We start from the raw sequence: 16,201 nt of genomic DNA, 5'->3' as shown, positions 1-16,201 counted from the left end.
CTTGCAATGATCAACAATCAACTTCAGAGATTGAAGAATTTAAAAAAGAATAATGGGCAAATATTGTACAATCCAAGTGTGCAAAGCTCTTACAGACGTACCCCAAAAAACTCAGTTGTAAGCGCCGTCAAATGTCCTTCTACAAAGGGTTGACTCAGGTGTGTGAATACTTATGTAAATTAGATATTTCTGTATTTAATTTTCAATACATTTGCTAAAGATTCTAAAAGCATGTTTTCACTTTGTCATTATGGGGTACTATGTGTAGATGAGTGAGCAAAACATTTTTAATTCAGACTTTAACACAACAAAATGTGGAATAAGTCAAGAGATATGAATCCTTTCTGAAGGCACTCTGTGGTAGTCAACCTCATCTGGCCTCCTGGCTTTTTTTACCATGCATTCTAAAATGTATTCAGTCTGCCTCAGTAAGAGAACAGAGACACAATTGTGTATGCCAGTGGCTATGTAATATGTATGCATAAACGTGTGTATACTGTATAAGTATTTGTGTGTGTGAGAGTGAGAGAGAGAGAGAGACAGAAAGAGAGAAAGAGACAGAAAGAGAGCAAGAGAAAGACAGAGAGGTTTAAGAAGAGCAAGTGAACTGAAATCTTCCTTGTGTGGAGCGGTGGGAATTGGGACCAAAAAGAAAGAGGGAAAGACACCAGAGGGGAATCACATACTAAACTAATAAGATCAGAGCTAAGGAAGAATAAATTATATATCTCTCTGTCTGTGTGTGTGTGTGTGTGTGTGTGTGTGTGTGTGTGTGTGTGTGTGTGTGTGTGTGTGGGGGGGGGGGGGGGGGATTCATGTTCTAGGTCCTGACTTGAGGGAGTAGCAGAACTATGCACAGACTTAGGGGAGGAGAGACACACAGAGACTTCACAGAGAGCTACAGCTATGTGCTGTAACATATTCAGACTCAGTCGGCCTATGTACAGGTACATGTGACTAACGGTAGAGAGAAGTGGTGTTGAGGTTGTAGAAACATTTACCCAGATACAGAATGTGATGGAAAACCAGACAGTGTGGGAATGTATGTATGTATGGTGTGGTGTGGTGTGGTGTAGTGTGGGTTGGTGTGTTGGAGAGAGAGAGAGAGAGTGAAAAAGAGATAGGAGCGAGAGATGAGAGAGAGATTAGAGAGAGAGGAGAGATGAGAGAGAGAAGAAAAGAGATAGGAGAAAGTAAGAGAGAGAGGAGAGATGAGAGAGAGAAGAAAAGAGATAGGAGAAAGTAAGAGAGAGAGAGAGAGAGAGAGAGAGAGAGAGAGAGAGAGAGAGAGAGAGAGAGAGAGAGAGAGAGAGAGAGAGAGAGAGAGAGAGAGAGAGAGAGCAAGAGATTCAAGTTTTTTAAACCTTTATTTAACTAGGAAACTCAGTTAAGCACATATTCTTATTTACAATGACGGCCTACCCCGGCCAAGCCCTAACCCGCACGACACTGGGCCAATTGTGTGCCGCCCTATGGGAGTCCCATTCACGGCCGGTTGTAATACAGCTTGGAATCAAACCAGGTCTGTCGGGACGCCTCTAGCACTGAGATGCAGTGCCTTAGACCGCTGCGCCACCCGGGAGAGAGAGAGCGAGAGATGAGAGAGAGAGATGAGCGAGAGAGATAAAGAGCTAGGAGAGAGAGCGCAAGAGATGGTTTCCATGTGTTTGATGCCATTCCATTTGCTCCGTTCCAGCAATTATTATGAGGCGTCCTCCCCTCAGCAGCCCCCACTGGTGTTTAAACATTAATAATTCACATCATTATTTTAACATCAACAACTGGGAGGCATGGCTGCGCATGCACATACATACATACATACAGTACACACACAGAATACGATATTTGACCAGTTATTGATTCCAATGGCACTCACCTTGGGTGGCTATGAAGTGGTTTGATCGCTGGTACCCCTGTGAAAAAAAGAAAAAGAGATGTAGAGGAAGAAAGAAAGAGAGAGAAAGAGAGAGAGAGAGTTGATCATCAGAGTAGCACAGTGTAAAGACCAGTCCCTGGAGTCACTATACAGAACCACCCCCATCCCCCTCCCTCCGTATCCTCTCTTCATTTTCACCTGGTATTGAATGACACTGTATATGTAGTGGAGCTTGCGTTGTATTCATCTTCCACCTAGATATAATACCAATTGGTTTTCATATTATAATGTTTTCATATTGTAAAAATAGGACCAATAACAGGTAGCTAAAGGACAATTCTCTACAACGGCCATAATTGTCTAGAGAGAGGGACCGTAATCTTCTCAATGGGCAGCTTCCTACCAATTAGCTTCTTTGTTCAGGCAGCATTTTACCATTATCTGTTCAGGTATAGAGCAATAATAAACTACAAAAGGGAAATTATAATAATTTCAGCTTTCATCTGACACTGTCTGAGGCAAAGCGGTCATTTCCAGCAGCATGAGCGAGCTCCATTTCAGTTTCTGTCTCTCGATGCGTGCCACTGACACTACTTTGCATGCAGCGGGAATGGGAGTTCATTCAAAAGCAGCGACAGATCTGTGACTCCAGGAGCCATTGACACTGACTGATCTGCCGTTGTATGTTCTCCTGGGGGATGCATTAGTGCTGCTATGATCCAGCCTGGACACTGTCAGATGGGATGGCTATTCATGGTCTCACTCTCTCTCTGTGTGGAGAATGTAAAGCAAGACAAATCCGCCAGCCCTGGGCATGATCCCATCATCGCGCCTGGCTGTAAGGGAATACACACACCCACACACACACACACAACCCCATTCCACAAGTGCCATGCCACACAAAGAGGAGAGGAGGGGAGATGGATAACCGTGTGTGTCTATGTGTGTGTGTGCTTCCTGTCTGTCACCTAGGCAACCACCACCTTCCACCTACAGCGAGCAGACAGCATCACATCAAGTAGTGTGAAATTCAAAATGGATGAAAAAGAACTGAATAAAAATATACTTTTATCTCATGCTCCCCACCACACATAAACCATGATAAAATCCATCACAGCGCCACAACATGATGGGACAGAAAGCAAGTGGCCACAAGAAGAAAGCCAAGACAAAGTTTGAAGTTGGCAATCTCCCACTTTACATTTTCTCTTCTTCCACAGCAAGTTGGACCCCCTTCAAACCTATCTAGTTGGCCTAGATAGATAGCCCACTACGCAGTCGAAGATTAGCCAAAACACTAAATGAAAATCTATGTGTGAGAAACATCCAACAGAATGTCATTCAGGGGCAGAAAACAGGTTGAAAACAGACCTGAGTCTTACATGTAATGTTCAGGGTGTGGCAGTGAGTGTGTTGCCTGTGAACATGCTCTAGTAGTCCCTACAGTGTCTGATCTGAACGTGTGTGTATCTATCCAGGCTTTGGTCCTGCATGCTTTCTCTGCATGGGTCTCTGCATCTGAGCTCTAGCCAAAAGTAATTAACTATATAGGTAATAGACTGGCCAAAAGTAGCGCAGTGTGATGATAATAGGGCAGTGTGATGGTAATAGGGTAGGGCAGTGTGATGGTAATAGTGCAGGGTGATGGTAATAGGGCAGTGTGATTGTAGTAGAGCAGTGTGATTGTAATAGGGTAGGGCAGTGTGATGGTAATAGGGTAGGGCAGTGTGATGGTAATAGTGCAGGGTGATGGTAATAGTGCAGTGTGATGGTAATAGGGCAGTGTGATGGTAATAGGGCAGTGTGATGGTAATAGGGCAGTGTGATGGTAATAGGGCAGTGTGATGGTAATAGGGCAGTGTGATGGTAATAGGGCAGTGTGATGGTAATAGGGCAGTGTGATTGTAGTAGAGCAGTGTGATGGTAATAGCGCAGGGTGATGGTAATAGGGCAGTGTGATGGTAATAGGGCAGTGTGATGGTAATAGGGCAGTGTGATGGTAATAGGGCAGTGTGATGGTAATAGGGCAGTGTGATTGTAGTAGAGCAGCGTGATGGTAATACGGCAGCGTAATGGTAATAGGGCAGTGTGATGGTAATAGGGCAGTGTGATGGTAATAGGGTAGTGTGATGGTAATAGGGTAGTGTGATGGTAATAGGGCAGTGTGATGGTAATAGGGCAGTGTGATGGTAATAGGGCAGTGTGGTGGTAATAGGGTAGTGTGATGGTAATAGGGTAGGGTGATGGTAATAGGGTAGGGTGATGGTAATAGGGCAGTGTGATGGTAATAGGGGAGTGTGATGGTAGTAGTGCAGTGTGATGGTAATAGGGCAGTGTGGTGGTAATAGGGCAGTGAGATGGTAATAGGGCAGTGTGATGGTAATAGGGCAGTGTGGTGGTAATAGGGTAGTGTGATGGTAATAGGGCAGTGTGATGGTAATAGGGCAGTGTGATGGTAGTAGCGCAGTGTGATGGTAGTAGTGCAGTGTGATGGTAATAGGGCAGTGTGATGGTTATAGGGTAGTGTGATGGTAATAGGGTAGTGTGATGGTAATAGGGCAGTGTGATGGTAATAGGGCAGTGTGGTGGTAATAGGGCAGTGTGGTGGTAATAGGGCAGTGTGGTGGTAATAGGGCAGTGTGGTGGTAATAGGGTAGTGTGGTGGTAATAGGGCAGTGTGGTGGTAATAGGGCAGTGTGATGGTAATAGGGCAGTGTGGTGGTAATAGGGCAGTGTGGTGGTAATAGGGCAGTGTGTTGGTAATAGGGCAGTGTGTTGGTAATAGGGCAGTGTGATGGTAATAGGGCAGTGTGGTGGTAATAGGGTACCATTTAGGAAGCAACATTAGACTGTTCTGGTCCCATTGGTTCCATTGTGCCATTTCTGATGGGGGGCAGGTGTCATATGTAATATAAAGCTCTAACTGCTGGTTCTGTCTATTGGGACAGACTTGCCTGCAGTTAGACACGCTTTGTGTCATCTCTGCTGTGATGGTGGACAGACAAACCTAATACAAATCCCTAAATCTAGGTGAGTCTAGTCTGGCTGCAGATGAGAGAGAGTGTAGTGGTGTAGCAGAGCAGGTTTGGCTAAATTAAACTCTGGGGAGCAGCTGGTGCCTGGGACTGGGAGGGTCAGAGACGGAGAGATTAGAAAGTAATGGAGCGATGGAAAGGTGGAAGGAAGTAAGGGGGTACGCAGAGGCCACAGGGTGACTGGGTGGATAGATAGGAGAGAAAGAGAAGTCGTAGTACTTACTTCCCTGTTTATCCGGATCTAAGAAGCCCCAAAGGTTGAGAAAAGATGGAAGGAGAAAGAGAAAAAGAAGGAAGGAAGCAAGGAAAAAATAAGCTAATTATTATGATTAAAGAACAGGGTAATAGGAAAGAACTCGGAGGTTAGAGAGAGCGAGAGAGACGGAGAGAAAAAAGAGAAAGAGTGGGAGAGAGAGAGAGAGAGATTGTTTCACACTACCAGTGGAGAATCAATGTGTAAACCCTCACACCTCACACTTGTTGCCATGGCAAAGAGGTAGAAACCCAAGCTTTTTCTTCAACTTCCTGTTGTGCGGAGTGGTCACGGAACAGTAAGTGAACCAAACATGCTACACTTTTACTACGACACAACCCTCCTCCTATCTAGTCAAACCCAAGCCCCACCATCCATGAAAACAATTAGGTTCACCCAAATCAGTGACAGGGTTTTCCATTGAACCTGTCTGAAGAACTGCAGATCGGCAGTGGACCCTTAATTCCACCCCTCATCTCACCATTCACCCCCCCATTTATCCCCTTCTCCTCCTCACATTAATCATTTAGTATGGCGTCTGGGGGCGGGTTAGCCTAGCGGGAAGGCTAGTCAGGGGTCCTGCCACGACACGCAGGCAGCGGTGTAGACAGCCCTAACGATGATTTAGGTGTCCTCATAGGGCCCATATGCTAATGACAGTTTCAAATAGAACAAGAGGGGGTGAACGGAGCATGGAACCAGAGCCCTTACAAAGGGCAAGAGGGGGTGAACGGAGCATGGAACCAGAGCTCTTACAAAGGGCAAGAGGGGGTGAATGGAGAATGGAACCAGAGCCCTTACAAAGGGCAAGAGGGGGTGAACGGAGCATGGAACCAGAGCTCTTACAAAGGGCAAGAGGGGGTGAATGGAGCATGGAACCAGAGCTCTTACAAAGGGCAAGAGGGGGTGAACGGAGCATGGAACCAGAGCTCTTACAAAGGGCAAGAGGGGGTGAATGGAGCATGGAACCAGAGCTCTTACAAAGGGCAAGAGGGGGTGAACGGAGCATGGAACCAGAGCTCTTACAAAGGGCAAGAGGGGGTGAATGGAGCATGGAACCAGAGCTCTTACAAAGGGCAAGAGGGGGTGAACGGAGCATGGAACCAGAGCTCTTACAAAGGGCAAGAGGGGGTGAATGGAGAATGGAACCAGAGCCCTTACAAAGGGCAAGAGGGGGTGAACGGAGCATGGAACCAGAGCCCTTACAAAGGGCAAGAGGGGGTGAATGGAGAATGGAACCAGAGCTCTTACAAAGGGCAAGAGGGGGTGAACGGAGCATGGAACCAGAGCTCTTACAAAGGGCAAGAGGGGGTGAATGGAGCATGGAACCAGAGCTCTTACAAAGGGCAAGAGGGGGTGAATGGAGCATGGAACCAGAGCCCTTACAAAGGGCAAGAGGGGGTGAACGGAGCATGGAACCAGAGCCCTTACAAAGGGCAAGAGGGGGTGAATGGAGCATGGAACCAGAGCCCTTACAAAGGGCAAGAGGGGGTGAATGGAGCATGGAACCAGAGCTCTTACAAAGGGCAAGAGGGGGTGAATGGAGAATGGAACCAGAGCTCTTACAAAGGGCAAGAGGGGGTGAACGGAGCATGGAACCAGAGCCCTTACAAAGGGCAAGAGGGGGTGAACGGAGCATGGAACCAGAGCTCTTACAAAGGGCAAGAGGGGGTGAATGGAGAATGGAACCAGAGCTCTTACAAAGGGCAAGAGGGGGTGAACGGAGCATGGAACCAGAGCTCTTACAAAGGGCAAGAGGGGGTGAACGGAGCATGGAACCAAAGCTCTTACAAAGGGCAAGAGGGGGTGAACGGAGCATGGAACCAGAGCTCTTACAAAGGGCAAGAGGGGGTGAACGGAGCATGGAACCAGAGCTCTTACAAAGGGCAAGAGGGGGTGAACGGAGCATGGAACCAGAGCTCTTACAAAGGGCAAGAGGGGGTGAACGGAGCATGGAACCAGAGCTCTTACAAAGGGCAAGAGGGGGTGAACGGAGCATGGAACCAGAGCTCTTACAAAGGGCAAGAGGGGGTGAACGGAGCATGGAACCAGAGCTCTTACAAAGGGCAAGAGGGGGTGAACGGAGCATGGAACCAGAGCCCTTACAAAGGGCAAGAGGGGGTGAACGGAGCATGGAACCAGAGCTCTTACAAAGGGCAAGAGGGGGTGAACGGAGCATGGAACCAGAGCTCTTACAAAGGGCAAGAGGGGGTGAATGGAGCATGGAACCAGAGCCCTTACAAAGGGCAAGAGGGGGTGAACGGAGCATGGAACCAGAGCTCTTACAAAGGGCAAGAGGGGGTGAACGGAGCATGGAACCAGAGCCCTTACAAAGGGCAAGAGGGGGTGAACGGAGCATGGAACCAGAGCTCTTACAAAGGGCAAGAGGGGGTGAACGGAGCATGGAACCAGAGCTCTTACAAAGGGCAAGAGGGGGTGAACGGAGCATGGAACCAGAGCTTTTACAAAGGGCAAGAGGGGGTGAACGGAGAATGGAACCAGAGCTCTTACAAAGGGCAAGAGGGGGTGAATGGAGCATGGAACCAGAGCTCTTACAAAGGGCAAGAGGGGGTGAATGGAGAATGGAACCAGAGCTCTTACAAAGGGCAAGAGGGGGTGAACGGAGCATGGAACCAGAGCTCTTACAAAGGGCAAGAGGGGGTGAACGGAGCATGGAACCAGAGCTCTTACAAAGGGCAAGAGGGGGTGAACGGAGAATGGAACCAGAGCTCTTACAAAGGGCAAGAGGGGGTGAACAGAGCATGGAACCAGAGCTCTTACAAAGGGCAAGAGGGGGTGAATGGAGCATGGAACCAGAGCTCTTACAAAGGGCAAGAGGGGGTGAACGGAGCATGGAACCAGAGCTCTTACAAAGGGCAAGAGGGGGTGAATGGAGCATGGAACCAGAGCTCTTACAAAGGGCAAGAGGGGGTGAATGGAGAATGGAACCAGAGCCCGTACACTCTCCATGAGCTCTAACACAAAAACCTTCCCCTTCACCTCAACCTCAACCTCCTGAGTCAACGCTCATTTTACCTTTTTATTTTCTATGAATTTTACCTTTTCATTTTACTTTTCTATCCATTTTAGCTTCTCTTTTCTACTTATTTCTTTCTCTTAAATCTTCTTTTGTTAAACAACACAATGGTGAAACAATTAATCAATGAGGGAGACGAACGCAGTAGAACGCTGTATGCTATTTCCTGCTCTGATTGGGCACTTCACTGAACAGGCTGTGTTCAACAAAGAGAAATAGTTGCTAAAAGAGGTTTTTGAGAACGCCACCTTTACCTGACCTGCGTGCATATTCAGCAATGCCTCCGCATATGCACACACACACACACACACACACACACACACACACACACACACACACACACACACACACACACACACACACACACACACACACACACACACACACACACACACACACACACACACACACACACACACACACACACACACACACACACACACACACACACACACACACACACTCTCTCATTCATTCATTCATTCACTCCTTCACTGCTTGGCCCTAGCTCAAGCACCCAAACTGGATATTCCTCCAACACTAGCTACATTACTAGCTGTACAGCTTTGACACAGAGCTGGAAGAGATAGTATCTGGGATGAGGTATGAACTGGTACTGGGCTTGGTTTCCTGAATGAGAATCACTGGAGCTGAACAGGTGAGATCCCAACTAACTGATCACCAGATTGACAGGATCAGGTATTTGATATCATCAGACAGACAGAGAGAGACTCAGCTCGGAGTCGACTTAGGAGAGCTTTTGGACGAGTCGTCAGCTGTCACAGAGGACAAAGAAACTCCTAGCTTATAGGATCTTTTAGGATCTTATTGAATCGTATGGTGTTGCTGACACGATATCTATCTCAAATCCCATACCCATTCCGGTACCCCCAGCGATAAAGAGACAGGACAATGCCAGGACGAGGGGACAATCCTCTTTAAATGGATATCCTCGCTGTCACATTCTTAGACACAATGTACTGGCCAGCCAACTGAGGCCAGCCAAAGAGAGGGTTGTTGGGAGAGACTACCTGTAAACACACAGTACAGCAGGAGTCTCTCACTTCTCCTGCACTGGGCCATACACACAACACAACTCCCCCAGGGAGATACAGATACAGGACAATACTCTGATCAGATTCTAGATGTCACATACTCACACGCTGTGGACTGGAGTTCCTATAGACTGGACATCCTTAGATACTGTACACTAGCCTGCCAGCTTTAGCCAGCCTACAAAATGCTGCTAGGATAGACTACATTACCCAAGAGTCTCTCCTTCCTGTGGCCAACCTTCAGACATCTGCCGGGAGAGACTACATTAACCCCTCCTTTAGCACTTCTCTAGCACTGGGCCAGACACACAGCTCTCACGGGAGGGATCGGGAATTAACAATACAAAGTTAGCATTACAATAACAGGCAGTGTTCCGCATGAGGCATGAGACTCATCTCTGCAGCAGTTGTTGTCACACAGCTATCACATTGCAATAGAGTAAAGCCAACTTTCGTGCACATGCTCAGAAGCTGTGTGGATGCTCACAAGTACAGCCTCTTACATCGTAAGTCACTCTGCAATATCTTTGGTTCCCACAGCTGATCGTACGGCTGAGTCTCAGTTTAAGGAGCAACTGTGGGCAGAGACAGTACAGACTGGAGGTGGGGGGCAGGAGAGACGGAGAGACAGAGAGGGTAACTTACGTCTATGTAGTTGGCATTGACATAGTCAGAGTTGGGGTCTGCTAGGAGGGAGTGCAGCTTGACTCGATGACGATCATCTACAAGGGAGAGGGACTTATGTCAGCTTTATCTAACCAGGAAGTCAGGTTAAACAAAACAAAACAAAGTAGTGGTTGTTAATAGCAACTGACTTAAGGACAGGTTATAATTAATACACTAATTGTAAACACATTTACGTTCCAGTAGCTTTCCTGTAAACGCTCTTCCATACAAGGCACACCACTCCATTGTAGAGCGAGGGTCTGAACAGTACTTACGCCCCAGCAAACTGTCATGTCTCCCTTTAGTCTTGTCCTTCTTCTTGGTGACATCCCATCCATCAAAGAAGCTCTGAGAAGAGATGGAACAAGTGGTCACAAAGACAGTGAGATATCGTTAGCATACAGGCGATATTCTGTGTCATCACCAGATTTAAACACCACAGTGAAATACTTAGCTTGGTTACTGGAGTGTTAAATACTGCTAGAACACAAGGGACACACAGTGTGTCATCAGATTAACGTCTCCTTAGCTTTGTTACCTCATTTAGACTGTCACCCTGAGGTTCTCTGATTAACTTCACCATCATATTCACTGCTCTTATTTCTGATAGGCATGACATATCTATAAGAGCATGGTGAGGAGAAGAAGAGGCTGAGAGACGACACCCGGCTATGAAGGATGGATATGGCCTTGAGGGGGAGAGGAGAGGAGATGAGATGAGAGAGGAGAGCATCCAAGAGACGACAGGAGGAGTAGAGGAAGAAATGTGGAGGACAGGAAAAGAAGGGGATGAGAGGAGGAGAGGAGGTAAATAGGCAAGCTTGAGTCCCTCTCATTCCATATGCATGGAGAGTAGGCCTGTCTGCAATCCAAGTGCTTTATAATACCTTGGTATCAAAGCGCTACATTTGTGATAGATGTTTATGGCACAATATACACAATCTGGCAGAACAGCGAGATACAATCTATTGAATCTAAATCAACTTTATGAGAGAGAGTAGAGACTAGAGAGTAGGGAGAGAGCGAGAGAGAGAATGAGTGACTGAGTGAGTGTGACAGACGTGTTTGCGAAGGAACACAGTGATTTCCACAACACATGGAGTAGCCAAACTCTATTTTGGTGTCCAATGGTACATTCTATTGCTCTATTGTAATTTCAAATAGCAGCTATCACAATCATAACACTGCTTTTTTTATCACACTTTTACAGTGTTAGTTTCAACAGCTGTTGTACAATACAATATAAAACACAGGAACATTTTCATTTTGACTGCGCTGGGCTTTTAGTCTGTCGACTTCCATGGGCTTCAAGCTTCCTTTTAACCTCCTAGAGTCAATTGACGCACCGGTGCGTCAATCTAAGTACAGTAACATAATACAAAAATCCCCATCAAAATCCATCAGTTTAATCTAGAGATATCTGGGTTTTTGCATTAGATGTGTCTCAATCTACCGCATCCGCCATGAAAGTTGGCAGAGTTGGAGCGGGGTTTCTCAGACCATGAGACATGCGGAAAATCTGTCTTCTCACGAAAACGTCTGTAGCGTCTGAGCGGTTGGACCTATGATTCTAAGCAGACATATGGCAATGTTTCAAAATGGTGACTTTTTTGGTTACTACATGATTCCATATGTGTTATTTCATAATGTTGATGTCTTCACTATTATTCTACAATGTAGAAAACTGTAAAAATAAAGAAATAAAACGTCTACTAGCTCGAACAGAATTTCTACTGGGCTGGACAGGTGAAGGCATCAACTCAAGTACCACTCGAGAAGTTGTGAGTCACAGGAGCTTGGAATGAACGGCCAATCATATTGCTGAAATACAAAGAGCATGACATTTCCGCGTGTAGTCTTCAATGGTAGACTGCAACAGAGCAGGTAAATAGAACTGGAATGCAAAAATGCGCTGAAAATCAGGCCAGATCCACTGGCCCAACACTTGTTTTTACTGGTCCAATGTGCCAGAAAACAATAGGCTAGGTGGATTTCAACTCATCATTACCACATAATACGGGACGTGCAAATTCATGCTCTCTCCTGCAGTGTAAAGACATTTGACTGCAACAACAGTGCACGCAACACACACCCAGGTTTCAAGAGGCGGGACAGCAGTATTTCCCAGTCGTCACTCACTTTGTGACTGACAATAGATCGCTAAAAGATGCATATCATTCATTCTAGTGTGAGAGGGCTATGCAGACGTTTTTTTGGCTAGCGAATTGAAAAGTACCATCGTTAATTTAAGTGGAAAAAGTATTAGGGTGAAAATGAGTCTAATCAGGTGTATGGCCGACAGACGGCACTAGTGGAAAACACTTTACAATGGCGGCGGTAGCGTCCATGTTGTGGCACGTTCACGCGTTACAACGCTAAGACAGGCTTATCTCCTGGCTGCGTCACCGGGCACATCCAGGCGCTCCAAACCCGGCTCACTAAGACCCTCATCAGCTTCGGCCCAATCGCAGCGTGGGGCGGCCGTCCACCTACAGCGCAGGGACAGGGGCAGCATGCTGATCAGAGGATTACACCTGCACCGCGCTCCTACACAGGTAATACCATACCTAATCCTGTTTAGAGAAGACATGATGCCTCTCTCATTCTTCTTTTCTCTCCTTCCCTCTTTCCTTTTCACTTTCCTTCTCACTCTCCTTACAGCAGAGCCTGACTAACATTGAACCAGCCCATATACAGACTTTTTTGCACACCTATATCATGCATCAGGGTCTCAGCTGCTGATTGTCAGAAGGAAATTCTCCTTGTTTCAATCAATGTTCTTTATCTCCCCTAAAGCCCCGAGGCTGAACATATACCTAGCAGGCATAGCTGGTTGAAATGATGTCAACTGGTTCTAATCCAGTGATGTATATAAATCATTGTTGTAATCTGGTTTGTAATGACATCCTTTCAACCAGTTTTGCCTGCTGAGCAGAAGCCCCGAGGAGGATTGGATCTAACCTGACAGTCTAACCAGTTAGTTGTAATCTGGTTATAGCTATCTGACTTCAGCCTTGTTCTATCTGAGCCAGTCTAGAAGCCCTGTAGTGCCATTTATAAACTCCCACAGTTCTTTGCGGCATGCCTGATCAATGGCCGCCTCAGCAGCCCAGTGGGAAATAAGGGTTATGAAGTCCTACAGCCATTCTCACACTGATACATACATCACACGCACACGCACACACACGCACACACACGCACACACACGCACACACACGCACACACACCAGTCTCCCACTGATCTTTCCTTCATCTCCTTTATTTCTCCAGGCGACAGACGGGAGCGACTGAGGGAGCAAGACGGGAGGAGAGGAAAAGCGATGGAGGAGTGAAAAAGCAACCATGGTATTGATTTCAGAAGGGGGAATTTGTTGGGCCCTCAAGGGGTGGGATTACTGAATCGAAAAGCACATCTGGAATCCTGGAGGTTTGGATTCAGGTACAAATACAAGCTAAATGCTATTGGGTGAATAGAGGGATTTTGAAGTAAATCACAAATAGAACAATATATTTTTTTTTTTGAAAGCCATTTAATTAATATACTCTTGGTAAAAATACAAATAGATCTGAAAGAGATATGAGAAGAATGAAATAGCTTTACATTGAGAGATGGTATAAAACAGCCACTAGAGGTTTATATTGAATGCTGCTTATTAAAATAAGCCTCCAGCAGCAGCCTACTGAACACACAATAAAAATGAACAGTAAACATTACACATACAGAAGTTTCAAAACAATAAAGACATTACAAATGTCATATTATATATATGCAGTGTTGTAACAATGTACAAATGGTTAAAGCACACAAGTTAAAATAAATAAACATAAATATGGGTTGTATTTACAATGGTGTTTGTTCTTCACTGGTTGCCCTTTTCTTGTGGCAACAGGTCACAAATCTTGCTGCTGTGATTGGCACACTGTGGAATTTCACCCAGTAGATATGGGAGTTTATCAAAATTGGATTTGTTTTCGAATTCTTTGTGGATCTGTGTAATCTGAGGGAAATATGTCTCTCTAATATGGTCATACATTGGGCAGGAGGTTAGGAAGTGCAGCTCAGTTTCCACCTCATTTTGTGGGCAGTGAGCACATAGCCTGTCTTCTCTTTAGAGCCATGTCTGCCTACGGCGGCCTTTCTCAATAGCAAGGCTATGCTCACTGAGTCTGTACATAGTCAAAGCTTTCCTTAAGTTTGGGTCAGTCACAGTGGTCAGGTATTCTGCCACTGTATACTCTCTGTTTAGGGCCAAATAGCATTCTAGTTTGCTCTGTTTTTTTGTTAATTCTTTCCAATGTGTCAAGTAATTATCTTTTTGTTTTCTCATGATTTGGTTGGGTCTAATTGTGCTGTTGTCCTGGGGCTCTGTGGGGTGTGTTTGTGTTTGTGAACAGAGCCCTAGGACCAGCTTGCTTAGGGGACTCTTCTCCAGGTTCATCTCTCTGTAGGTGATGGCTTTGTTATGGAAGGTTTGGGAATCGCTTCCTTTTAGGTGGTTGTAGAATTTAACGGCTCTTTTCTGGATTTTGATAATTAGTGGGTATCGGCCTAATTCTGCTCTGCATGCATTATTTGGTGTTCTACGTTGTACACGGAGGATATTTTTGCAGAATTCTGCATGCAGAGTCTCAATTTGGTGTTTGTCCCATTTTGTGAAATCTTGGTTGGTGAGCGGACCCCAGACCTCACAACCATAAAGGGCAATGGGCTCTATGACTGATTCAAGTATTTTTAGCCAGATCCTAATTGGTATGTTGAAATTTATGTTCCTTTTGATGGCATAGAATGCCCTTCTTGCCTTGTCTCTCAGATCGTTCACAGCTCTGTGGAAGCTAGCTGTGGTGCTGATGTTTAGGCCGAGGTATGTATAGTTTTTTGTGTGCTCTAGGGCAACGGTGTCTAGATGGAATTTGTGGTCCTGGCGACTGGACCTTTTTTGGAACACCATTATTTTGGTCTTACTGAGATTTACTGTCAGGGCCCAGGTCTGACAGAATCTGTGCAGAAGATCTAGGTGCTGCTGTAGGCCCTCCTTGGTTGGTGACAGAAGCACCAGATCATCAGCAAACAGTAGACATTTGACTTCGGATTCTAGTAGGGTGAGACCGGGTGCTGCAGACTGTTCTAGTGCCCGCGCCAATTCGTTGATATATATGTTGAAGAGGGTGGGGCTTAAGCTGCATCCCTGTCTCACCCCACGACCCTGTGTGAAGAAATGTGTGTGTTTTTTGCCAATTTTAACCGCACACTTGTTGTTTGTGTACATGGATTTTATGATGTCGTATGTTTTACCCCCAACACCACTTTCCATCAATTTGTATAGCAGACCCTCATGCCAAATTGAGTCGAAGGCTTTTTTGAAATCAACAAAGCATGAGAAGACTTTGCCTTTGTTTTGGTTTGTTTGGTTGTCAATTAGGGTGTGTAGGGTGAATACATGGTCTGTTGTACGGTAATTTGGTAAAAAGCCAATTTGACATTTGCTCAGTACATTGTTTTCATTGAGGAAATGTACGAGTCTGCTGTTAATGATAATGCAGAGTATTTTCCCAAGGTTACTGTTGACGCATATTCCACGGTAGTTATTGGGGTCAAATTTGTCTCCACTTTTGTGGATTGGGGTGATCAGTCCTTGGTTCCAAATATTGGGGAAGATGCCAGAGCTAAGGACGATGTTAAAGAGTTTTAATATAGCCAATTGGAATTTGTTGTCTGTATATTTGATCATTTCATTAAGGATACCATCAACACCACAGGCCTTTTTGGGTTGGAGGGTTTTTATTTTGTCCTGTAACTCATTCAAGGTAATTGGAGAATCCAGTGGGTTCTGGTAGTCTTTAATAGTTGATTCTAGGATTTGTATTTGATCATGTATATGTTTTTGCTCTTTATTCTTTGTTATAGAGCCAAAAAGATTGGAGAAGTGGTTTACCCATACATCTCCATTTTGGATAGATAATTCTTCGTGTTGTTGTTTGTTTAGTGTTTTCCAATTTTCCCAGAATTGGTTAGAGTCTATGGATTCTTCAATTACATTGAGCTGATTTCTGACGTGCTGTTCCTTCTTTTTCCGTAGTGTATTTCTGTATTGTTTTAGTGATTCACCATAGTGAAGGCGTAGGCTCAGGTTTTCCGGGTCTCTATGTTTTTGGTTGGACAGGTTTCTCAATTTATTTCTTAGATTTTTGCATTCTTTATCAAACCATTTGTCATTGTTGTTCATTTTCTTCGGTTTTCTATTTGAGATTTTTAGATTTGATAGGGAAGCTGAGAGGTCA

At 45.5% G+C, this 16,201-nt stretch overlaps 1 protein-coding gene across 7 annotated transcripts in view; it reads right to left on the bottom strand.

Annotated features, from left to right (window-relative positions):
* LOC139558427 (receptor-type tyrosine-protein phosphatase U-like) overlaps window positions 1–16,201 on the bottom strand; it is a 291,923-nt gene that overhangs the window by 31,456 nt on the left and 244,266 nt on the right. For 4 of the 7 annotated variants that reach the window (XM_071373548.1, XM_071373553.1, XM_071373549.1 and 1 more), the window contains 4 exons: window positions 10,198–10,270; window positions 9,902–9,978; window positions 5,135–5,152; window positions 1,877–1,913 (listed from right to left, as the gene is read on the bottom strand). In XM_071373548.1, coding sequence (XP_071229649.1) covers window positions 1,877–1,913; window positions 5,135–5,152; window positions 9,902–9,978; window positions 10,198–10,270 — 205 coding nt within the window. The remainder of the gene's footprint in view (window positions 1–1,876; window positions 1,914–5,134; window positions 5,153–9,901; window positions 9,979–10,197; window positions 10,271–16,201) is intronic. The other 3 variants (XM_071373551.1, XM_071373554.1, XM_071373555.1) reach the window with 1 other exon arrangement.

The sequence above is a fragment of the Salvelinus alpinus genome, chromosome 29, assembly GCF_045679555.1.
Source record: "Salvelinus alpinus chromosome 29, SLU_Salpinus.1, whole genome shotgun sequence".
Taxonomy (NCBI): domain Eukaryota; kingdom Metazoa; phylum Chordata; class Actinopteri; order Salmoniformes; family Salmonidae; genus Salvelinus; species Salvelinus alpinus.
This window is presented reverse-complemented; position numbering and strand designations above follow the sequence as displayed.